Genomic DNA, 24,635 nt, shown 5'->3' with positions numbered 1-24,635 from the left:
TGCTAATTCTTCTGTTCCTCCTTCAGTTGCTTCTGCTGGCAGAGATGGATTCTTGATGGCTTCGCATAACTCCCTCGTCAGGTTTTTCCAACACAAGGATGTGGTTTTCACACAGTTTTCCGCCAAGGCTGCTGGCTGTTAGCTCACACTCCAGAGATTTACGCAGTCAGCTGGGGCCAGCCTGAGTTCATTCTCCACTGCCGGTTGGAGGAACAGCTTGAAGTTGGTAAAAACTGTTACGAACATGCAAGCGCTGCCAAATCGAGCTGTGCTCATGACAGACATCGTCTTTAACTCCCAGGGGCACTGAGGGTAGTATTTGTGTATCCTCCTGGCCAAAAGCTTTAAGGAGGGCCAGCATTGTAAGGCGTTGTAATGTTACATGCATTGGATCATATGTAATCTGGCAGCCTGATGCCAGAATTAACTCACTGTTCCCACTCTGCTTACAGCCACAGTGGAACTGGGGAGGCACGTTCACGTGCAGCATCTTTGTTTGAAACATTTTTCTGCACAGAGCTTGTACTACAGTTGGACTCGATCTTGGAGGCATTTACCAACTTTTAATGATTCTATGATTCTGTGTCACATCTGAGACAGCAACATATTTAAATGTACGGAAAATGCAACCAATTTCCCATCCAAAAGTCCCAGCAATCTGAGATACCTGTGTCAGGCATAACCAAAAGCATGGGAAAAAAAAGAATTCACAGAGGTACTTCGTGTTTTAGACACTGTTCAGACATATCTTGTGATATAACCAAGTCAGTAAATGTGATCCAGAGTAGGGGATGAGCAGAGAGAAAAAAAATGGTACAGCAAGGGAGCGGGGTAATAAACCAAGGGCTGTCATAGAACATGTAGAATAATTCATTCCAATTCACACAGTGATAATTATGGAGCATTTCTTTAAACATCCATCACCCAAATGAAGTGTTCCAACTCTATGTGGTGGAAGTTGTTAACATAAAAATGCAGACAGGGTTCTCTGCAACTGGTATTCAAACTGATACCACTTTGCATTAGTGTCAGTATGAGTGAATTCCTAACCTGTAAATCATTAACATACAAGAATAGTTTTGCATGCTACCTGTGTATTAATCATGATCATCTGTTCTTAATTGAGTCTTTCTAAATCCCCAATACCTCACCGGCCTCCCTGAAATTTCTATGTGTTTTGGGAAGATCTCTCAAGTGCAGGTCACCAGGAACTGAGTTTTCTCTACAAATGCACAAAGTGCCTCTAACCGAGGAGAGTTTGCAGGTGAGACTCTCACTCTCAGGCAGTGTAAATTGATATGGCTCCAGTGCACTGAATAAGGCAATGCTAGCTGAGGCCAGCACAGAACTGGTCTCTCCATCCTCCCCTGCTCTCAGCCTCATCTCACACGCTGTGTTGGCAGAGAAGGGCAAGCTGATCTGAGCATGGCCTCTCTCTGCAGAGATTGCCCAGCACTGGAATAGGATCAAGCCCTTCCTTTGGGTAGTGAGAAGGTACAAAAATCTTCCTATTTAGCCTTTGCATTTCACTGGCAGAAAAACAAAGCTGTTTAGAAAATACATTCCTAACAAATGACTGACTTGTTCTGTAAGGGGTTATTCCCCTATTTTATGCATTCACAAAGATGATAAACAACATATGGCTTAACCGTGCTGTCCCCATCTCGAAAAGAGGTGTTGTTCCTACCTCCAAGAGGCACTGCAATTACTGCTCTGAAGTGATGCAAGATCCCTGCTCAAGCGGCATTATATAAAGGTTGTTGTTGTGTGACATACAGTAGCACATTCAGCCAGCATGGAGTTGTTATTGCACCAGCTACGGCACAAACACATAAGGAGGGACCATCCCTGCCCACAGAAGTTTGGACAGGCAGGGAAGCTGAGGCAGGGATGACTGAATGTGCCCGAGCAGGTTTGGGGCAGAGCTGCTGTATAGAGACAGGTCTTAGAAATCCATCCCTAGCAAATGGGTTGTGTTTTCCATGTGAGCATGGGCTAAGAGAACTCAGCTTTTATGGGTGCCATGCCCACGTTTTGCTTTAGAGGGTGAAAAGAAGGTTAGAGCATAACCCAACTCGAAGGGCTGTGGAGGGACGTTTTATTACTGCCTGAGCTGGGGAGGAGAGGATCAGGCTTTGAAATGTACAGTGTTTCTAGATCTGAAAGTTGATAGTGAATCTCAGCCAGGGTATAATACACTGTAATACAAAACCTGGCTTGTCTGCATGAGACTCCAATGGCAGTCAAATCCCCTTTCAGTGGCCACTGCTCCATTACTTAAAAATCAATAATAAAATACGAAGCTTTTATTGATTCCCCTCGTGGTTTTTTTTTTTTTTTTTTTTTTTTTTTTTTTTTTTTTTTTTTTTTTTTTTTTTTTTTCTCCAGGAGGGTTTTTGGCATCACTGGTGTTTGGCAGTTTCTTGCTGAACCTCTTTGTTTTCCTATGGCACCTTCATCGCAGGCACAAGCCCCTGCACACAGCGAGGCTAAAGCCAGCCTCGCCTTTCCGAGGTGAGAAGGACCTTTTCCATCAAGAGAGTGGAAGAATCCTGGGTTAATGAAACCTTATGGGGGAGAGTTTTGGGAGGAGCTGTACTTTTTAATTAAGGAAACGTTGCGCTGTAAGCGATCACCTGCTGCAGTATGGATAAAGTTTCTCTATAGGCACCGTATGAGCGTGGGGCGGACAGGGACGAGCGGCAGCCCCTCGGGGGCGGCGTGGGGCCGGGCAGCCCCTATCCCCGCGGGGTTTGTGTCTTTAACAGGGCTGGCGGGGCGCCGGGCGGGCGGAGGCGTGGTGAGCCGGGAAGGAGCCAGTTTCCTGCTTCCCCGCTCGCAGCCGAGCGGCCGCGGCGGCGGGGGGAGGCGCTCGCCGCCCCCCCCATCCATCCTTCCACATCCCTCCCTCCCTTTTTCCCTCCCTCCACCCATCCATCCATCCATCCATCCATCCGTCCGCTCACCCACCCACCCCCGCCCGCCCTCCATGGGCCGGCGCGGCCGGCGCTGAGCGCCGGGAGGCAGCGCCCGGCGGCGCCCGGCTGCCGCGATGAGCGGCGGGGAGGTGGTGTGCTCGGGCTGGCTCCGAAAGTCACCGCCGGAGAAGAAGTTACGGAGATATGTAAGTCTCAGCCCACCCCATCTCATCCTTATCCCGGCCCCGGGAAAGCCGGGATCCATCTCCCTCGCCTCCATCCCCGCTCCCCCGCCGCCAGCCCGGGTGCACCTGCCGCCGCCTCTCCCGGCACGGCGGAGGCTGGGCAGGGCGGGGGTGCCCCTTGCCCAGGCGGGGAACGAACGCTCCTGGCTCGCCGCCGCTCGGGGAAGGCGGGTGGGAGCATCTCCGAGCCCCCCCGACTTGTTCCCTGCCCCGGGGTGGTGGGGTGGGCGGTGACGGCCACGGCTGGAGCGGACGCGGCGCTGGGGCCGTTCTGGCTGCGCCCCGCGGTGGCCGGGCTCGCCCGGGACCTGCGACGGTCACACCCCCGGCTTTGAAGGCGTCTGTTTTAGGGAGGCTGGGAGTGCCTTGGTCCCCAAGAGTAAAGGTACTAACGCATCTTGGATCCCCCCCAACCTTCCCATAATAGTCGCTCTCCCTCATCCCGTGCAGGGTTCCTATTAATCATTGAACGTCCGAACCCTTTGAAGATAGCTCCAGTAGCGCTTCGATAGCCTTTGTGTCGTTAGCGGCTGAGATCAAACACTTCAAAGAAGTTGTGAAAAGAGGGTCCAAATGCCAGCTCTGTCACATTCTCCACTCATTGAAAGAAATAACTGTTCTTTGCGTCCTCTGCCTGACAGTGCTGCCATGTGCCACGAGCATTAGCGCTCAGAAACGCGCTGCCGTCCTATGAGTCGGCGCATCGCTCCCCAGGATTTCAAGGGTTCCAATCCCTGACACCAATGGCCAGGTTCAGCCAGCCTGCAGAAGACTGGAATGCAGCCTCTGGGAGGGAGCTGGATGCTGTCCGCTCCTGGGGAGGGCACCAGCCAGGTCATCCTTTGGTCCTGTTGCTTTTGCCTGCGTGCATTTCGGGAATGGCAGGCAGAACAAGTGCAGCTGGTGTCTCCCCAGTGCCTGTTATTGATTGATGGAAGCATCACTGCCTACCCTTGGGAGGGAGATGGATGTCTGTAGTCCCGTACTGCAGGCTCGAGCAGGACTGGGGTTGAGTCCGATATGTGATAGAGTGTTATTAGCCTCGCCCAAAATGGGTTCAGCCCTGTAGACATCAGAGGTTCCACATCTCTTTGCATTAGACTGTGTGTCCAGTTGCTCTTGGCAGTCCTTTCCTTGTGTGCCTTGTGCTACTTCAGGGAATATCAAGTTGGCACAGGTCTGTGGGATGGAACTTCTAGGGAATCCAGTAAGGCAAACCGGAGTGTTTATGTGGGAAGTACCAACCCCCTAATGAACGTAGGCAGGCTTTGTGGGAGGTGGACAGAATGACTTTGTGCACGCTGAACTGGAGAGGATGCTTTTAGCTTAATGGAGCAAAGCACCTTCCTCCCGCAGAAATCAACTAATTGCTGATCCTGAGTCACCAATGGCCTTAACTCATCAAACATCATTAGCTACCCAGCATCTGCCCCATGAAAGGGCGCTCACATCACTGTCTGAATATCCAGCTTGTGCTCTGGCATTCCAGCAAGAGCTGAATAAATCTGCTAAATGCTCTACAAAGAGGGTGCGACACGCCGATGGTTAGTGCTAATTATCGATGTGCATAACAGTGCTTTTCATCCACATGCATCCCAAAGTGCTTTGCAAGCCACCTATGTTTTCAAAACATCCTCGTTCTCCCAAGAGGAAATGCGGCCATGCCGAGATGTGCCCGGCCATCCCACGCAGCCTCCGCGGGGCAGGAAGCGCTGCTTGGCAGATGTCACTCGAGGGGATCTCTGCTGGAGCGGTCCCGGCGCTGTGGTCGGTGGGACTTCCCTTCCAGTCACACCAGTTGCACCAGCTTCCTGCATCGGTGGCTGGATTTGAAAGTGTTGACCTTCAGCTTGGGCTGTGTCTCACTTGGTGGTGCCCCCGCTCCTTTGCTTTTTAATGCATTATTATTGATTCTGTATTTATGTAGCTGTGGTGTGCATTCAGGGTGTTGGTGTGTGGATCAGGTTCTCTTCGGGAGTGGGAGTAGGAGTAGTTTAGGGCAGCTTGCTGGTGCAGAGCCTGAGGGTGATAACTCTCCTCCTGTGCAACCTGCCTTTGTGCACAATAAACCCACATGGCTGGACTTTGGGTTTTGTGCACAAAAGGCGGTTTACACCGGCTTTTGTACGGCCTCAAAGAGAAGGTGCTGAATCGCTGGCTTTGCTACTTTCCTTATACCTTCGGTTTATATTCTGGTTTGAGACCTCAAAGGAGAAATCTCAGGCTGCAGGATGCTGCTAATGGGGTTTGAAGTTCCTGCTCTGGCTGTATTGACACAGGGTAGAGGACAGATTCATTTTTTCTTTGACAAGTGCATTTCAAATGTATCTGTCTTCACATGGGCGTGTTGCTAACGCTGTCCCTTGAAGTGCTGTGCTTTTATAAGCCTGGTTTTGTTTTGCTTTTATTTTTCAAGGAAATCTATGGCAAGGGAAGAAAGTACTGAATTTTCTCTCTAACTTCCACCCAGGGTGGTTGGGAAAAGGAATTCTTCTCCACACCTGATCTGTGCAGCATTAATCTGCATTTACAGTAACAGCTGCTCTATTTCACTTCAGAGGATTGTGTTTATGTGAGATTGTGGGACCTATTTGTACAACACAATGGGAAATATCAGTATTGTGAGTTTCTCTTCAGTTGAGAGACATTCAAATGATCAAATGATGGCTGCTTAAAGGTTGAGACAAAGTGTACCTTTTTTCAGTCTCATAACTGCAGACAGGGGTTCGTGTAGACTCTGGGTAGTTTGGCTGTAAATGCTACTGTAATATTGATAATAAAAGCTAAGCAAACAATTGAAGGTCAAAAGTAATTGAAGTACCAAAATATCTCTTTTTCTCTCTGTTCTGCTTGGGACATGAAGCTCCTAAGTCCTCTTGCTTAATTGAATTTTTTCAGACAAACACTTTTTGCAGCTTCATAGAATGGTTCGGGTTGGAAGAGATGTTTAAAACTCATCTATCCTGATCCCCTGGCAATGAGCAGGGACATCTTCAACTAGACCAGGTTCTTTAGAGCTCTGTCCAGCCTGGCCTTGTATGTTTCCACGGATGGAGCATCCCTGAAAACATACAACACCCTCTCTGGGCAACCTATGCCAGTGTTTCACTTTAAAAAAAATCTCTTCCTCATATCTGGTCTGAATCTACCCTCTTTCAGTTTAAAACCATTGTCCCATGTCTTGTTTCTACAGACCCTATTAAAAAAAGCCTGTCCCTACCTTTTGCCTTTCTGACTTTCATGCATGAAGGGGTCTCCTTGTACACAGCCACAAAGCACAGAACTGTCTTTTAATTCTTCTCCTGGCTCCTCCTTAAAACACGTGTTAAAAAAAAAAAAATTTAAAAAAATCCCAGTCCCTAAACAAAACCCTGGGCTTTAATTGTGTGACCAATGAGCCGAGACCAGAGCATGTTGTGCTGGTCCTGTACTGACTCACTGTCTCCTGGTCCTCTCCTGCTGGACGTGCCTGTCTGTTGTCTCCTGTGTTAGACGTGGTTTTAGAGCAGTGTTTTGTGTCTGTCCGCTGCCCGGCACGATGGGCTCGGGGGTGGACTGTCTGGCAGGGAAGCACTGTGAAAAATAAGAGCTGTCGTAGAGCAGCTCAGCTCCCTATCGCTGGATCAGTGTGCTCTGCCTGCTCATTTATGTACCATGAAGTCAGAGTATTTTCTGTCTGGCTGAGATGTATGTCTGCAGTTCTGACTAAAACAAAAGCTTCTCGTCATGTACCGGTTTTAACAGTCCTTTAGTGCTTTGGGTGGTTGGTTTTGTTTTTTTTTTTTTTTTCCTTCCCAGCTGGTTTATCTGGGTTTGGCTTTGTGAATCAATGTTGTTCTTACATCAAGCAAAAGCAGTTTAATCAAGGTCATTGGAAGAGCTGCTCCTCTCTGATGGGACGAGCAAGAAGAGGTTAAAGGGCTGATTGACTGAATTGCAGCCCTATTCCTAGGGGCAGCTCCTTGATGAAGGGTTTATTTTGGTTCCTGAAGTAGATCCTTCATATCCCACCTGAAAATGCATTGTAAGGATGTCCTCCTTAAATGAGGATGTGGGATGTGGACTGAAGTAAGACCATTAGTGCAGAGATGTCATAGGCCGTCAAGTGGTGGAGATGCCAGGCGGAGTTTGGCACAGTGCTGATTGGGATAAAATTGTATAGGAGGGAGAAGAAAGAACATCTTTTTATTCTGAAGCAAAGTACAAAAGATAGGTATTGTGCAAAATTATCTCCTTTTTTTTCCTCTTCTCTCTAAGGAGTTTTAATTGGTCACTCCTATGCTCAGCTGTGCCATGCCTTGTTCGGGATGCTCTACCCACTAACAAAAATAGGAAATAGTTAAGACACGCCAGAGAAAAGCACCAAAAATTGAAGAGAAATATAGACAACAGAAAGACTGAAGGAAATGGGCTTGTTTGGGGATGAGAGGGCTGAGAAGAAAAATAAGAGTCCTTGAGTATGCCAAAGGTAGCTGTGAAAGGGAAGGGGGTAAACTGTTCTCCATGGTTGATGGTTGGAGGCCAAGAAATGCTGAGCTTGAACTGCAGCAAGGGAAACAAGTGTAGGAAAAACTTTCTAACCTCTGATTGCCAGAGGAGTGGAGCAGTGGAACAGATGGTTTGGGATGGGCTTGGAGACTCCATCGTGGCAGTTCTGAAGTGCAGGTTGGCCAAACTCCACTTCAGAGAGCTGAATCTGTTTTCAGGCAGTGGAATAAATTTGACAAGTTCTCCAAAAGTTCCTTCCAGTGCTGGTTTAGGTGAATTTATGGATTTTGAGCTTGCATGCAGGGAGAAATAGCTAAGAGGCTTAAGGGCACTGATTGTATCACCTGGATCTCCTGATGGGACTCAAGGAAGTCCTCTGACAAGTTCTTTGTAAAAAGTTTTGGCTGCGCTGAACCCCATGAGTTTGCACTTATTCCATCTGTCAAACTGCCTTGCTGCACCCTGCTCCTCCCATGTAATCTCCCAGCTTGATTCCAAAAGACTATCATATATTGTAGCTATTGTCATCTGCCCCATGATTCAGAGGAGGGATGAACGCTTACTCCACCAGAGAAGGTTTTGCAGGTCAGGGGGTGCATTTTGCTTGCAAAGGCAGTGCCTGCCAGCACTCCTGCTGCACCAGCTCTCTTGTGCAATGCTGCACAAAGGTCCAGCTCTCTTAACTTGTTTCTCTGTGGCATCATTGCTGATGAGTCAAAACGACCTCTTCCCTACAACCTCCTTTTGGGGTCGTTTTTTTTTGAGTGTGAGGCTGCATTACTTTGCCCACTGTAGCATTTTCTGGAAACAGTCAGGTGGTGATGTATTGTCATCATTACAACTGTGATCTAGTAACAGGCAGATACTTGAAGGATGATTGTGGGAACGATGGAGTCAAACTCTTCATGATCGTAGAAGGTGACAAAATAAGCAGCAACAAGCACCATCCAGCTTTGTAGGTTCAGGTTGGATCTTAGGAAAGCCCCTCCAATAAGAGAGCCATGGTGTAAAGGCACCAGGTATCCACAGAGGCTGCAGGGTCTCAGTCTTTGGAGGTTTTCAAAACTTGGCTAGAGAAAATTCAAGCTGACCTGATCTGGTGACACCTCAAATGCAAGGCTGGACTAGAGGTGCCTCTAACCTAACATTTCTTACACCTCTGTAAGGTACAACATAGAGCCAGGAATCTCAGAAGCAGCAGAGCTGTTGTAGCCCAGCTATCTGTGAAGGTGGACAGTCTTTGTTTTGTTTGCTGCCAACACACTTGCTGGGGCAGCTCTTCAGCTGCTGAAACCAAAACTGGTTTGGTCGGGGCTAACCCATGCATGTTCTGAGGCATTGCATCAATTGAGGTGGACATGCCCACAGAGGTAGGAATCCATGTTTTGTGTGGGGGTGAACCTGGTGTATTTTCCTGGTACGTTGGCTTTGCTGAGACAGCTTGAGTGAATCCTCAGCTATCTGTCATGACTTCAGAGTTGGCTGATTGTCCTGGCAGCCCACAGTGGATGTAAAAGATTGATGGTGGTGAAGCACAGGTTGAACTTAAGAAAGACAAACAATACTTAAGGAAAGTGTGCAAGGAGGCTGGCTTTGTTTCTCTTTGAAAGAGAGCAGAACTGATACTGAAGCAATTTTTTCCCTCTTTCTTTTAGCAACTATCAGATGGAAGACATGATGCAAAAATGTTTACCAGACTGAAGCACATAATTTAAAGTAGTGACTCAAAGGCAGAACAAAAATTATTTATCTGTATTACAGTAGCAGCTGAGGCGACTGGGGCTCCATGTGCTGTGCTTGGGGAGATCTGCCCTGAAAGGTCTGGTCTGATGGGGAAAACAAGGCACAGAGCAAGTCAGGGATTTGGCTGCACTTGTGTTCAGGGTCATTCCCACAGCTGGAAACTCACCTTGGCTTTATGGTTTCTACCTGAGCCAGGGGCTTCCGAGCTGCTCCAAGCTGCTGAGGATGCGTGGAGCTGTGGAAACAGATTGCAGCTGGTCCAGGGAAGTACATACTGCATCTATCAGACATTTGGATGATGAGGGTGCCAAGGTCATCAAGGGTCTCTCTGAGATGAGTTGATCCAAAAGGTTTGGAAATGACTGCTTTTAATATAAGTGGCCCTTCCTTTCGGTGTTCCTTTAAAGTCTTTATGACTTTCCTGTTGTAATGCTTAAGTGGATCTTTCAGCACCTTACAGTGGTGACAAAATGTATCTCAGGAGGTGAAAGAAATGAGGGAGAGATTTTTATTTACTTCAGGGTGCCTGCAGAACAGCAGTAGAGCTGAAAGACATTTTCTTGCCATTCTGCATCGCTTCTCCACCTTGCTGCCAAGTGAAACCAGCTTTGTGGTTATCATGTGGTTATCATGGGTTAAACCACAGCAAATTGGCAGTGAACGTGGGAGGCTCTATAGATTGAGCCAGTGTAGAGCATGGCTGGTGACTGATCTTTTGTGGGGTTCTGCAAGACTCAGTCTCAGGGCCAGAGCTCTTCACCATCTTAAAAGATTACTTGTGTGCAGGACTCAAAGGGATACTAAAGAAGTTTGTTGATGATACTAAGTTGGGAGAAGCTGTTGATTCCCTCCAAGGCAGAGAGGCCCTGCAGAGAGATTCTGAACAAATTAGAGGTCTGGGCAATCACCAGCCATATGAAGTTTAACAAGAGAAAGTTCTAGTTTCTGCACCTGTCATGGAGCAACCCTGGATGTACAGACAGCCAGGGGAATGAGATTCTGGAGAGCAGTGCCACAGAAAGGGATCCGGGGTCCTGGTGGACAGCAAATTGAATGTGAGTCAGTGCCCAGGCAGCCAGGAGGGGCAGCCGTGTTCTGGGGTGCATCAGCACAGCATCCTGATGCCCAGCCAGGCAAGGGAGGGGATTGTCCTGCTCTGCTCTGCACTGGGGCAGCCTCACCTTCAAGGCTAGGGGCTGGTTTGGGTGCCACTGTGTATGAAAGATACAAAGCTGTTAGAGAGCGTCCAGAGGAGGGCCACAAAAATGATGAAGGCTCTGGAGGGGAAACTTTAAAAGGAGCAGCTGAGGGTACTTGGTCTGTTCAGCCTGGAGAGCAGGAGGCTGAGGGGAGACCTCATTGTGATCTATGGAAGGAGAGGGGCAGGTTCTGATCTCTTCTCAGTGGTGACCAGTGGCAGGACCTGAGTGACTAGCATGAAGCTGTGTCAGGGAAAGTTGAGGCTGGGTATTAGAGAAGGGTTCTTCACCCAGAGGGTGGTTGGGCACTGGAACAGGCTCCCCAGGGAAGTGGTCACAGCAGCAAGCTTGGCAGAGTTCAAGAGGCATTTGAGTGCTCTTGGGCACGTGGTTTGACTCTTGCAGTGTCCTCTGCAGGGCCAGGAGTTGGACTTCAGTGATCCCTGTGGGTCCCTTTCAGCTCAGTATCTTCTGTGATTCTGTGATCACTTTTCTTTCTTATTTGTGATTAGTGACAGAAAAAAGCAAATATTCATCGTGTGGATTCACAAAAAAACCAGACCTGAGACCTTAAGAAGAGATTCAAACCATTTGCATGCTGCCAGGCATACATACACAGTTGCACCAAGGCGTGCCTGCCACGACCTTGCAACACACAAAGAGGATTTCCTCAAGGTCAGTGTGCAAGCCTGCACAGTGCCATCGTGCATATGTCATCAATCATATCTAGTCATACCACAGTTTAAGTACGTGCTGTGTTTAAACGGAAAATTTAAAAAAATATTTTAAAAAAGCAGCTTTGGTCAAAAAAAAAAAAAAAAAAAAAGTCCTTAGCTGTCTTTAGCCTGCAAGCTGTGCCTTTAAAGGACAGGAGGAAAATCTGAGTGCTGGAAGCATATGTTTCTTGCTGTGTAAGATAGCCAGCGGTGCCTGTTTCTCCAATGAATCTGGACTAAATCCAGCAACCTGGGGGGGAAAGGGAGAAGCTGATTTTATCTCTGGATTTGTGTTTTCATATTTGGTTCCCATTTTTTTTTTCTGAGTTCTTGTGCACTTTTCCTGGAGAAGGTTCTGATCTGGGAAATCTTGCATTAGTCTGGTTGTCTGCATTACACTAATGCCTAGAAATTAACTTCTCCATCCAAATGTGAATATTCTCACCCCAAAATGATGTGTGTTCAGGGTAGGAAGTTCTCTCTTGGGCCAGAAATGGGACATTTTTATTTATAGTTTAAATCTAGTTTTGAGGCAAGACCAGTTGAGAGCAGCCCTTAGATATTTCTGTATTAAGTGTTCAGATTGCTTCTTCTTTTCTGTTGGTTCAAAAGCTTTTTTGTCTCTGCCTACTCCAGACTCCACATGGCCTTTGAATTTTTAAATGCTCTATGTTTATTCTCTCTATTACAGAAATAATAATCTATTGACAGAAATGGAAATCTGTTGACTGAATGATCTTGTTGGGGTTTTTTTTAATTATTATTTATTCTTTCTTTTGCCTCCCCACGCCTTTTGGACACATCCAAACTATTTCCATCCTGTCTTCTGGATCAAAGATACTGTCCTAATAGCATTTCAGTACTTGTTATGCATCTTATTCCATTTAAACCTGGTATTTTCCAAAGGCGTTTGCTTTGGAAGACATTTAGACATTTCTTTGGTGGAGTTCCAGGTCCCACATCCATATGGTAAGATGGAAATAACAGTTTGAGTCAAAGATTTGCAGTCTCCTGAATTTCATGGATTTTCAGTGATTAAGTTTTGCTGATGATCCCAGCTGCTGCCTTGCCCATATTGGTTCCTCACTGACCTTCAGAACACGCCAGTGGACTTTCATGTGGCTGCCAAAAGTTGCAAGTTGACTTGCTAAATCCACTTTCTGGCCACTTAATATAATATCCAACTAGGGATTATGTCTCATTTCCAAAAGTGACTAGTAAGCTTTCATTTCTCTCCCCTCTATTGGTGGCAGTGGGGTGTCTTCTAAACTTTCAGCTTTGAAGAGCTGTGTTGCAGGTACATGGGAGTTTTGGTACCGTGTGCTGTTGTTGAACTGGGCAGTGCTTTCATTTTTCTGCATTTTTTAATCTCATAGTAATTTCAGTAATGATGCTTAATGGGGTTATTAGTCATTGCTACCAATCTGTTCTTCAGGTCTTCATCCACATAGTTATTTAGGGACTTTTTTTTTTTTTTTTTTTTTTTTTTTTTAATAGGGGTTTTACTGCTCTCTGGATGCTCTTGGCTTGAAACTGTGCCCCATGGAAAAGGGAAGGTTGGCTTTGCAATTCAGCTCACGGTTTTGGTAGTTGCCTTTCCATTTAAAAGTCTCCCTTACCACTCCTGTAGAGGCCACAACAGCAATTCCAGGTCTCCTTTCTTCTCACACTGCTTGCCCACAGGTGCTGTGTTTGAAAGCCATCCAGCACAGGAAGGGGCAAGCCCAATAAACCATAGAATCATGGAATCACAGTGCTTTGGGTTGGAAGCAACCTTAAAGATCACCTAGTCCCAACCCCCTGCCATGGGCAGGGGCACCCTCCACTGTACTAGGTTGCTCAGAGCTCATCCAGCTTGGCCTTGAACGCTTCCAGGGATGGAGCATCCACAGCTTTTCTGAGCAACCTGTCCCAGTGCCTCACCACCCTCACAGTAAAGAATTTCTTCCTAACGTCTAATCTAAATCTCTCCTCTTTTAGTTTAAAACTCTTCCCCATTTTCCTATCACTGTCTGCCTGTGTGAAAACAAACTCTTCTTTTTCATGAGCTCCCTTTAAATACTTGAATGCCACAATGAGATCTCACCAGAGCCTTTTCTTCTCCATGCCCCTTGCATAAATGCCCCTCTGTAAATGCCCCTTCTGGCTGATTGACAGCATAAAACAGCTGCTCTGCTTCCATGCCATCAACACTGCACACAGCTCCTTTGATTCTGGGTCACTGTGTTGTTCCTAAATAGCTCCCTCCAGATAGGAAGCTCCCAGGAAATCCTCGTTTGCTTTGACCCTAGAAGAATCGATGACTTGAGGCTTGTGTTCTCCCCCCGTCTCTCCTTCCCTGCCTGCCTCGCCCACTGACCACCACACGTAATGTCAGCCTGGAGTTTCCAGCAGGCTGTGGGGAATAGAAGAGCTCATTGTTTTGGGGGTCAGGGCACAGGGCCAGGGTGGCAGGAGAGAGGGGTGCGGAGCTGGCAGCTGAGCCCCACTGCTACCTCCAGCATGGCCTTGTGTTATCCATAGGGGAAGCCATGCAGACAGTAAGCACTCTGTGATCATGGCTCCTTAAAACCTTTGAGAAAGGGGAATAAATAAATAATAGAACTGAAAGGAAGAAAAAGAAGAGATGCAGAAGATATGGGGTTTACAGACTGACAGGAGTCCTTTTAGCTGTCCTGACCAGAAGGAGATGCTGAGAAAAGTAGGCTGGTCCTTGCTCAAGCCTTCAAAATTGCCAGTTGAGGTTTTAACTGAGCTTTATCTGTTCAGGTCCTTCTCTGAGCCCTCTATGTGCATGGAGTGAGGCAGGACAGGGAGCAGGAAGTTTTTCTGCCAGCAATCAGGACTTTATCCTGAAGCAATGTGTGTGTGGGTGGACCCCTGACACCAGCATCTTTGGAGAAGGGTGATGAGAGTGATTAGGAGCCTGGGAAAGCTTTACACAACAGGCCTCCAAAGCAGCAAAGGACAGCCACCTTCCAAGGAAAGTGAATGAGAAAGTGCCCTGATAAAAGTCCTCAGGGCTGCTGTTCATGCAGAGGGGGGACAGCATTTCAGCTTGGCATTTCAGCTTGACTTGTGATGTGAGCACCCCAGGGTCCTTCTTTGAGAAGCGCATTTGGCACATCACCAAGGAGAGTGATGTCCCATCCCATCTTGGACGCCAGTCTTGGAGAGGTGACCAGATGCGTCTGACCCCTTGGCATCAAATGCAGAAGGGGAGCAGATCACAGATATAAGATCTTTTTGTTTCTTCATCCTTCAGCAAGTTCTGCCTCTGCCTCTGCTGTTGTGTGAGGGGGAAAAAGCTGCTTCCTCCTACCAACTCTGAATTTGCACCTTATAAAGTAGATGAGATGAATAATGTGAATATCTGCAATTTTAGAAGTTGATAGCATGAAGAAAACACTGGAAAGAAGCAAAATTGTTATTTTGGGGTTTAAAGCAGTCAGACATTTGAGGATGAGTCTTTCCAAGAGATTGGGCTCTCTCCTCTTTCCTTTTCAGCAAGTTTCCACCTGTAATGGGGTGTGCGTCACGACTAGCTAGATCCAGCACCATAGCCATAGAGTTGCTCCCAAAGCCATTTTCAGCCCCTGCCTTACACTCCCTTCAAAGTCAACCCAAGGCAGGGAGGGCCTGAAGGGATCAGGCCATTGTCCCAAACACTTGCAAAACATGTTGGCTGAGGCTTCAACTGGGAATCAATCAATACACTCTTTTAGCATCAAATCAGTACAGCCAGGTGGCATGCAGATGGGCTGATGTACCATGTGCTGTCACAGGGAGGTGCACTGAGGAGCAAGATTTGAAGTTAGAGTCATGTGTAGAGAAAAAGGTTGCCTGCAAGGTTTATTTGTTTGGGTTCTTTTAATACTGAAGGTGCCTCACATGCAGCAGAAGGCAGAATGTGTTGCAGGCTGGTGTCATGAACAGTGCTTCACAAAATACTCTGTGCCCAGGAGTGTTAGATGTTCACAGAGAGTTGACAATGAGTGTTTGTCTTGGGCCTCATGCATTGCTCTAGACTAAGACTGAAAAAGGGACATAAAGCAAATCCTGACCTGTGCAATGTGTAGGTTATTGAGGAGGCTTTTTTATGAGTTCTTGGTTAAGTAGGGTGTTTCATGACGATGTTCTGTTGGTGGTTTTTCTCTGTCCAGCCTGCTTCTTGGAAGAGTCTGTCATGACCAGCTCAGTTGAATGTCATCATTAAGGCTTGTGGGGTGAAGTGTGGACCTGCTGCTCTGACACGCTTGGAATTTCAGATCGAATTGAGTTGTTGAATACCACTTGGGAAGGACAGGCTTCAGGATTTGCATTTGTAATTAAGCAGAGCTTTTAAAGCCAGTTCTTTGCATTTCTTTGTACCTGGAGCCTCCCACTAACCAACTGTAGCTCAGGTTGTGGAGGAAGGTGAGAAGCCAGAATGACACGTTTGGGGTTTATGTGTTCCCCTCTGCTGTGCCCATTGCTGCCGAGTCAGCTGTAATTTAGGCATGGTTCAACTCTTCTTTGTCAGCGTGGAAGGGCCTGGTCAAAGCCTTGGATTTCTTTCCATCAAAGCTTGGGAGACTTTTGACTTGTTATATATATTTAAAAAACAAAAAAACCCGCATGCAAAAAAAAAAAACAAAAACCAAAAAAAAACCACAAAATACTGGTTTGATGGAAAATGAGGCACCAAAGCACAATCAGAAATGGCTGTGGTGCTCCTCAAGTTGTAACTCAGACATTCCTCCCTGGTAAGTATATATTCCTGGATATTATCATATCTGCTTCTTCCGTTTTCCCACCTTTATCGTTTTTGTCCTCAAAGCTCAGTGGTGTGGCCTGGGCTTGGGTTCATTTTCTTTCCCCCAAGCTCTGGTCCTTGCACTTTGAACTCTCAATAATATAATGTGCCTACCCTGAATATTCCAGGGTCTTGGCATTATAACACTGAGATGGCTTGTAAAACCGAATTATTTTAGCTTTGCACATTCCAACAGAGCAAAGAGTTGGCACAAGAGGTTGGACACTGGGTGAGTTTCCAACCTTTCCACTCCTAGACTACCAGGTTGCTTACCAGACTATTGGATCTTTACTAGCCCTGCCTTGTAAGTAGGAAATTGCTACTTTTGTAGTGTACAGGGACTAAGCAAAAATTCCAGGGCTTGCAACAAGTCTATCACAGAGCTGGGAACCAGACAGCAACATCCTTCAGTCTCATCTTCATCTTCCCGTTTCTAAGCTGCATCCCAGCACACTCAGTCCCTGCAGTATTGTGCTGAGTATTCCAAGTTTCCTGAGCCAAGTTCGCTCACACGTGCCTTGCCTTGAAGTTCATTGGTTAAGGTTAGGAGTGAATTCAGCCTGCTTAAAAACTCAGTCCAGCTGCCAGACAGGAAAACCTGATGAGCGGAAAGTCAGTCAGACATGGGAAAGGAGGGGGAAAAGGTGAGTGGTTGTTGTGTGCTGCTGGGCAGAGTGTTTCTGCCAAAATCAGTGGATTTTCCCTGTTTTGGGAGTACACACGTGGCAGGGCACATGTGTGTGCTGGTGGGTGAGCTCAGTTGGGTAACAAGAGTAAATCTGCTCTGCTTTTGAGAGGCTGGGAGTGAAACATGGTGTAATAGCGATGTGTATAATTTTGTACGGTGAGACAGTAATTTACTGTGCTGTTTCGGCCATCAGCACAACAGCTAGAGGCTGTTAAGATAATTTAGTGGAGGTTTGTGGTTATAAATACATTTCCATCGTGACTAAGGATTCTAATAGAAATTAAATTCAGCCAAGGGGGTTTTAGTATTTTATTTTTTTGTTGCATACTCCCCAGTGTTTCTGTTTTGATTTATTAATCTAAAGGAATAAGCTGAGAGATGGCTATTAAATGTTTTTTAACGTATAAATTGGAGTTGTAAAAGGGAAAAAAAACCACCAACACTGGATGTTGCAATTAATTTAGTGTAATCTAGTTGTTCAGCAGGGGGGATCTGGGGTGTCCTGCTCTTGGCTGCTGATTCTACAGACATGTTGGGTAATGTGAAAAGCTATTGTAATGCAATTCTTTATTATATACATGTTTTTCACTTGGAGTGTTTTGGGTAAAAGAGAAAATAGTCTTCTCCATCCATCTTGGCTTCACACAGGATAAGTTGTTCAGAATTAAAAACTGGTTTTTGAAATTTAAACACAACTGCATTCGAGTGTCCAGATGCCCACATATCAGCTCAGGACCTCAACAAACCCCCAGGACCTTAGCCCTGGATGTCCAGCCATGTCCTGCATCCTTACAAAACCCCACTTCCACCACTGAGAACAAGGAGTATGAGCAATGTGATCTGTGGGAATGCCTCAGCTCTCTCACTCTGCTGTCTTAATCCAGATAATAACAACAGAAAGTTTGAAGGCTTAGTTTGGAATTGGATAGCTCTCCAAAAATAGGCTCTCCCTGAAGATATCTCCTACTTCCTGCTGGGCTGGAAAAGCTGTGCTGGCAGCCTATGCACTTGGATATTTAGGCATCTTCTGGAGCCTAAAGCATGAAGGAATGCAAAATAATAGAGGAAATCAGTCGAACTTGTTAAATTTCAGAACAGCATTTGGTTTGTGCTTGAAAAAGTATTCTCCCCCATGCTCTTCCTGCATAAAAAGGCTCTTGAGCCAAACCCCAGTATTTACAAATACTTCTGAGATCTTCCAGGTGCTGCAGCTCGAAAGTATTTGAGTTCTTCTAGGCTAGACCCTCTTTCTCTGAATAACAGATCTTGGCTTGAATGCATCTGAAAATTGTGGACACCAAACAGGTCCCTGTGCATGCAGAGCTATGTTGGCTCCAGCTCTGTCTTCATGTGCTCATGACACACAGTTACATTTAAGAAGTCTCCTAGAACAATAAACTTCTGTTATTTTGTTACATCGAAAGGCCTCTGAACATCTCAGGGCATAGCTGGTATCATCTGGTATATTTTAGTTTGTCATCAGGAGCTTCATCTCCAGTCACCTTTGGGACGATGTGCTGAGCATGGAGGTGGCAGCACAGAGGTTTCCTCTGCACAGCTCTCTGCAAGGCTGTGTGTTTTGGTACCCTCATCTCTCCATTTTATTTTAGTCTTCCTTTCTCCTTTTCATGTAATGTGTAGCCTTTAGGGGATTGTCAGCAGGAACACACTTTCCCCAGCATGTGACTTGTCTTTTGGTTGCTGAGCACCTGGTTTCATGGCACGAGTGGAGCTGCCTCTGTAAGTCCATCTTAGGATGAGTAGGAATGAGCACAAAAGGCTTGCATTGCCATCCCCATGTGCTGCAGAGAATCCCAGAAACCCAGCCTCAACCTCTGCCTGGACAGAGCTATGCTGGGAGGAGACAATCCCATTCCAAGCAGGACTCCACAAAACCAAGGCTAAAATTTTAAAAAGCAGTATTTTTAACTTGACTCCACATATGGTGAGCCTGTGCTTAGGAAGCCAGAAAAATCTACATTTCCAAAGTTGTTGAATAGGAATTGTAGTGTAAAACTCTTTCCCGCGTCCTCCTGCGTATGAGGTTTCCACAGGGACTACTGGGATGATGCAGACAGCTGGTAATTCACCCCGCTGTCTCCCCAGCCACACCAGCACCAGCTCTAAAAACCGTGTTGGGAACAGAAGTTTAGAAACACAGTCTCAACCTTTCCCAACTTGTTTTTCCCATCTGTTTTTAACAGCATGTTCTTGCCACTTGGACCTTTCTGGGCTTGATCTTGTGATCCCTGATGTAGTATGACATTTCCAGTTTATTAGGAATGCTTTTGTTTATTTGCTGGGTGGGTTTTTTTTTTTCTTTATTTCTTTCTTTCATTGTTTTTCTTTTCCCTAGGTTGTGTGGAGGCTTTCTGCCTCTGCTGCCAATGCAAACGTCCCCTCCCATGCTGGGAGGTGCCACCCACACCCGTCCCCTCTGAAATCAGGACAGTTATCTCACCGGTTTCAAGTCCTTTCAGTGGTTTGGGGGCTGTTATTAAACAAAAAGGAAGGCTGATTATGTTTTTATATTTTTCTGTCCTTCTCTAACATTTCATAATAAAAAGCCAGGTCCTAGGGCACTAAAGCAAATGAGGTTTTAAAATTCAGTTGTTGTTTTTAAACTTAAGACCAGCAAGAAGGGCCTTAGGGCTGGAGTTTGCTTGCTGGTGGCATTTTCAGTTTACACAGCCTGTCTTTTCTTAGCATATTGAGTTTATTGCCTGTTGCATGCAAGAGTGAGTTTGCTTCTAAGCTGAAAATGGCTCAACCAGCCTTTAAGTTGCTCTGTCTTTTCCATTTTGCATAAAATTCACCACACTTCCCTCCAGTGCTGGATTAATATCATCAACAGGTGAGTATCAGTGCCCAGGCTTGTAGGGATTGTGGTCCTGCTTTGCCCATAGCGTGCTGCTCTCCATAACCTATGTGTCCTCTATAATTTCCTTTGTTTTCCTTGAAATAAATCAAGTGATAACTTTTGGAGATCAGTTCTCAGTCCCTGGCTGACATAAATCCCACTACCAAACTTCAGAAATGCTTAATTGCTGTTTTCAAATACTTTCAGCTATTCTGTAGCCGCAAGTGAAGCATGTTGGTAGTGTGAGAAGCTGCAGTCTGTGTGGTGTTTTATGGGGGTCTCTGTCTAACAAATAATATTTTAAATGGGCAGAAGAGTCCTGTGAGCATCCATGGAATGGATGGGGTTCATGGACATGGTTTATGGTGGCGTGGGCTCTCAGGGACTTTGCTGGAGCTTCCAAGCTGCATCACAAGGAGCAGTACTCCCAGTCATTTTCTAGGCCTGGGGATAACAAGGACATGGAGGACAGATCACTCCATCAAGCTTGTATTTACTAAACTGAACCAAATCTCTACTGTCAGGAGAGTAAATCTAGCAAGTGCCACATGGCTGCAACTGTTGGGAGTAGAGATGAGGCCGATTTCTCTCGGGCCAGTTCAGCCTGCACCTCAGCAAAGCTTCAGGTCCAAATCTTTAATTGCTGTGATTTGTGAATGATCCTTTGAAAAAGTGAAGGTGGTGGTCTTGTGGTCTTTTACAAACACAAGCTGAAGTTGAAATCATGTGTGGTAAATCTTGTTCTTTGCCACAATGATCAGAATTTGGCTCTGTAACCATAAAGGTTTACAGCCAAAAATCGTTTATGTAGCAGTACCCAAAAAAGTTCAGAAAGTCATATTTGCCTAGTGAAGACCATCCAAAAAAGCTCAGAAATTCCTGGGGAGCTCAGAACTGCTGTGCCTGCTTTTTAATTTTTTAAACATTGGCCTTCCCAGGAAAGCAGAGATGCTTCCAGAGACTCCACAACTCTGATTGTTTCCAGCCAAGCAGCAGTGGCATTTTTCTGTCCAGTGAGTCTGGTTTCTGCATCAGCTTTCCCAGAGTCCAGCCTTCATGTTATCTGTCTTTTCACTCTGTGCAGAAATCACCGCAAGTACCTCCAGTGCTGGAATATCATCAACAGATGAGTATCGATGTCAGAGCAATACTTTATGGCATCACAGAATGGTTTGGGTCAGGAGTAACCTTATATATCATCTAGTTCCAGCTCCCTGCTGTGGCCAGGGACACCTTCCACTGCACCAGGTTTCTCAGAGCCCATCCAACCTGGCCTCGATTGCTTGCTCTAAGGCAAAAAGAGCTTCTCAATATCTTTCCCAAATGGATTGGAGACTCTGCCTGCTCCTGGGGATTCCTTGGGACATGCTTCAGGCAGCATCAGCCCAAGGGTGCTCCCAAAGACCTCACCTCCTCCTGTGCAATCTAGGATTTGCTGGTTCATAGCACTAAACAAAATTGAGGTGAACCTCATTTTCCTGTTGCATTAATGAGGCTTGTTTGATGACAGACACCATAAAAATAAAAGGAATCAGCTGTAAGGAGGACTGCTTGAAAGTGCAGAGGCTTTGGAGCAAGGTCAGGGTGGCAATCTGCATGTGGTAGCTAGTCCTCAACTGCATGCCTCGACCCAACTTCAGGACTGAGGGATGCAAAGGATGAAACACCAGGCAGTACCAGTCCTCTTGGATGGATTCATCTGACTTGTTGGGGCACACTGAATTAGCCTTTATGAGTTTATTTTCAGCAGTGGGGAAGGCCTTGTCTGCTGGAAGTAAAAGTGGTCAGCATGTGCTTGGGGTCCTCATCTGGCATGAAATGCCTCCAAGGTGCATATGTGCTGCAGAGTCTTTGACCACCACCATTCTCAGGCACTTGGGGAGGGGGCTGTGGGGAGAAGAGGATGGGGCAGATGATGTGGAGCCTGAGTTGAATTTGGCCTCAGGGAATGCAGAGGTTTCATGCATGCTCAGGACCCTCTTTCCTCCTGCAGCAGGATTTTCGAAATAATAGGGGTTTTTATCCTTGTGGCCAATTTATGAACCAGCTTCTACCAATGACCCCATTTTCCTAGGGGAAGCAGCTGCTAATTTTTTCTTCACTTGTTAGACTTGCTGTGTGTTTCCCTGCTGGAGGATTATGAAGAAGGTTTTCAATATTCATACACTTAACTAGGTTGTGAAAAAAGGGCCATTAGTTCCTTCAGTTTGATCTCAGATCATTAACTCTGTGCTACTGCTTTCCTTTACCATCCTTTTTTCTCCTAGGTGTTTGTTTGTTTTTTATTGCTCTGTGTATCCTTTCAGCAATAGTGCCAGCATATTTATTATTATTAGTTGGCATATGTGCAACAAATGCCACGCAAGGATCACAGGAGCCGTTGCTTTGGAGAAATTGGTGTATTTATCCCACATGGGGAATCAAAGGCACCAAAGAAACCAGATGGGCATCAGCTGCAGGCATGCCCCAACAGAGCTGCCCGTGATTTCTTCCTAAGAGGCAGTATGGACCTTGAAATCTTTGCCACATGCTTGCTTTGAACTACTTCAACTGTGCCCTGGAAACCAGGTACTACCCAGGTCTTTATTCCAGCAAACCTGACAACTTTCCTGCCACCTTCAATCTTGCAACCATTCCCATTATGCTATCCAAAACCCCCAGCCTGCTGTGGGCTGGAGCAGTGCTGCAAGGCAAAGAAGGGAAAAGTAATAGTAATAATAGGAGAGACTTGTTCCTGGAGATGATAATGATAATAATTTTCTCAAGGTGTCATTTCAAAGCTGCCTATCTAGTAGGTTTAAAAGCAAGGCAGGCAGGAGGACCAATGCCGGGGCTTTATGCAGACTTGAGAGTAAGAATAAAGCCAAGAGGACAAAAAGGAAGGCCGAAATTCCACTTGATTATATTTTTATCCCACCGAGCTGCCTCAGTTTTGACGGGGGACAATAGGCACTTGTTCCCAGTAAATGTCTCCCAGCTGACAGCCTGTGCTGCAGAGAGGACTGGGAAGGGGCTCCCAGGGGTTTGCCTGTGGCTTTGAGCCCCCGGGACTCGGCTCAGCCTGGCCACCCGCCTGCATCCCACCGCGCCAGGGGAGTTTATTTTTCCAGCGCTCCCACTCAGAAACATTTGGCGAAAGGAAAAATTGTGGAGGAGGTTTAGCTCAAGTGAGCACAAAAACATGTGTCCGTGTAGTGTATTGCTTGCCCAGTGGTGGTTTGGGAGGTTTTTTTTCCTGTCTTTTTTTTAAACATAACTGAGAGCTTGGGAATCATGTGAGGAGGATGGGGGTGATACCTTTCAGATATGGACACAGGGCTGAGTAAATACAAGACAGGGAAGTCTTTTCTGCCTCATGCAAATTCTCATCCTACTTTGTATGAATGAGTGTACAGGTGGCAAAGTCTTTGGGAATCTTTGAAATCTTCATGTAAAATCCCTATCTTAAACTACCATTGTCACCAGCATAGCCATCCGTCCTTTCTTCTCATGATCCCTAAAAGTCTCTGAATGAGGAAATGGGCTACAGTATCACACTGTGTCCTCTCTTCTTGCCCCATTACTTGGTTACTGGAGGGGAAAAAGGGACAAGGGGCAAGAAAAGTTAGCTTGTGGACTTTAAAACTGGGGAGCAGAGAGCTGTCCCCCTCCCCCTATCCCAAATCTATTCTTGCGCACAGGCTCCTCTCTCCTACCCTCCACAAATGAAACATTGCTTTATCCAGAGATGAAATGCTGAGCAAACAAATTGCAGGTCAAAGTCTCCCACTACTTCCCCTGCCACGTTCCCATCTGCACATTTTTGTGCGCCATTCCCGCTGCCTTTTCCCATGCCCTTTGGGGGGGAGCAGGGTGGGTATGCTGGCTGTCAGCACAGCAAATGCAGCTCTGCAGATGTGAGCTGCCTTTGGCAGGCAAAAGGGAAGGGAGTTGTTTGGGGAACAGTTTGGAAGTCTGGGCAGATGATTTCCACCCTTCTTCATGAACTGAGATTGGCAGAATTGTTCTTGAAGGGGAAACAATGGTACAGCACATTTTGGTGAAGCTGTTTGCAGGCACTGAAGTCCAAGTCAAATCTGTGCTAAGCTCTTTCATGTATTTGTGCAGGTGAGATATAAATCCCCTCTCACCCAATGGGGATATGTACAGGGAGTAATGCATGTGGATTTGACTACCCCAGGATGGTGCATCCCAAGGAGGAGCTGTGAAGCTTGGCTGGCAGCAAGATGGGGGTTGTCAAAATATGTTAGATGAAACTCCTGAGCATACTGAGACAACTGCCAGGAAGGAGGACTGTAGGGCAAAAGAGGGAACCACAGGATTTAGCAATTTTGGAGAAAAGCAGAGTATTACGAGTGCCCTGGTGTGGGGCAGAGGGTTTGCAGAGTGGAAGGTGATTGCCTTCTGGCTTTATTTTTTTCACTATAACATGGAGACTATTTGCTGATCAAACCATCTTGTGAAGGTAAACCCATACCATCTAGGAGCCTGGAGGGTTCCTGCTTACGTCTCCAGAAGGTGTGGTGGACCTGAGTGAAGTGAGCTGCAGGGTACTGCTCTGGAAGGTAGTCATATAAAACCACTGTTCCATCTGCTAGTCCCTGACATCTGTACTGCCTTGGCCAAAAAATCCGTAACCTAAATAAAGATGGAGACAAGGGTTGCAAGCTGGCAAATTGCACTGAGTTTCAAGCACCTGCTGTAGCTAGCTGAATTCTCCTTGGGCTCTTTCTCTAGACAGTTATTTTGTTTTCTGGCTGGGAGCTGATACAAAGGCACCAAATGAGAGTTTAACAGTGAACTGACTCATCTCGACTTGATCACACTAGAGGCATGCGACTCACATCTCCGTCTGGGTGGCTCTGTCCACAGGACTGTTGTGATACCCACATGTGGGAGAGGAGAGCTGGGGCCTTTATGTGTACAAGCCGTGCCCAGAATAGGACATCCCATGAGCTGGTTTTTAGCCACTCCAGCTGATTG

The 24,635-nt window shown here is 46.4% G+C and overlaps 1 protein-coding gene across 4 annotated transcripts in view; it reads left to right on the top strand.

Annotated features, from left to right (window-relative positions):
• The first annotated feature begins 2,945 nt into the window (after positions 1 to 2,945).
• Positions 2,946 to 24,635, top strand: part of GAB2 (GRB2 associated binding protein 2) — a 93,424-nt gene continuing 71,734 nt past the window's right edge. For 3 of the 4 annotated variants that reach the window (XM_066341251.1, XM_066341250.1, XM_066341249.1), the window contains exon 1: positions 2,946 to 3,124. In XM_066341251.1, coding sequence (XP_066197348.1) covers positions 3,053 to 3,124 — 72 coding nt within the window. In that variant the 5' untranslated portion in view covers positions 2,946 to 3,052. Of the gene's footprint in view, positions 3,125 to 16,643; positions 16,749 to 24,635 lie in introns of those variants that run through there. The other variant, XM_066341252.1, reaches the window with a different exon arrangement.

This window comes from Sylvia atricapilla, chromosome 2 (assembly GCF_009819655.1).
Source record: "Sylvia atricapilla isolate bSylAtr1 chromosome 2, bSylAtr1.pri, whole genome shotgun sequence".
NCBI classification, from domain to species: Eukaryota; Metazoa; Chordata; class Aves; order Passeriformes; family Sylviidae; genus Sylvia; species Sylvia atricapilla.
This window is presented reverse-complemented; position numbering and strand designations above follow the sequence as displayed.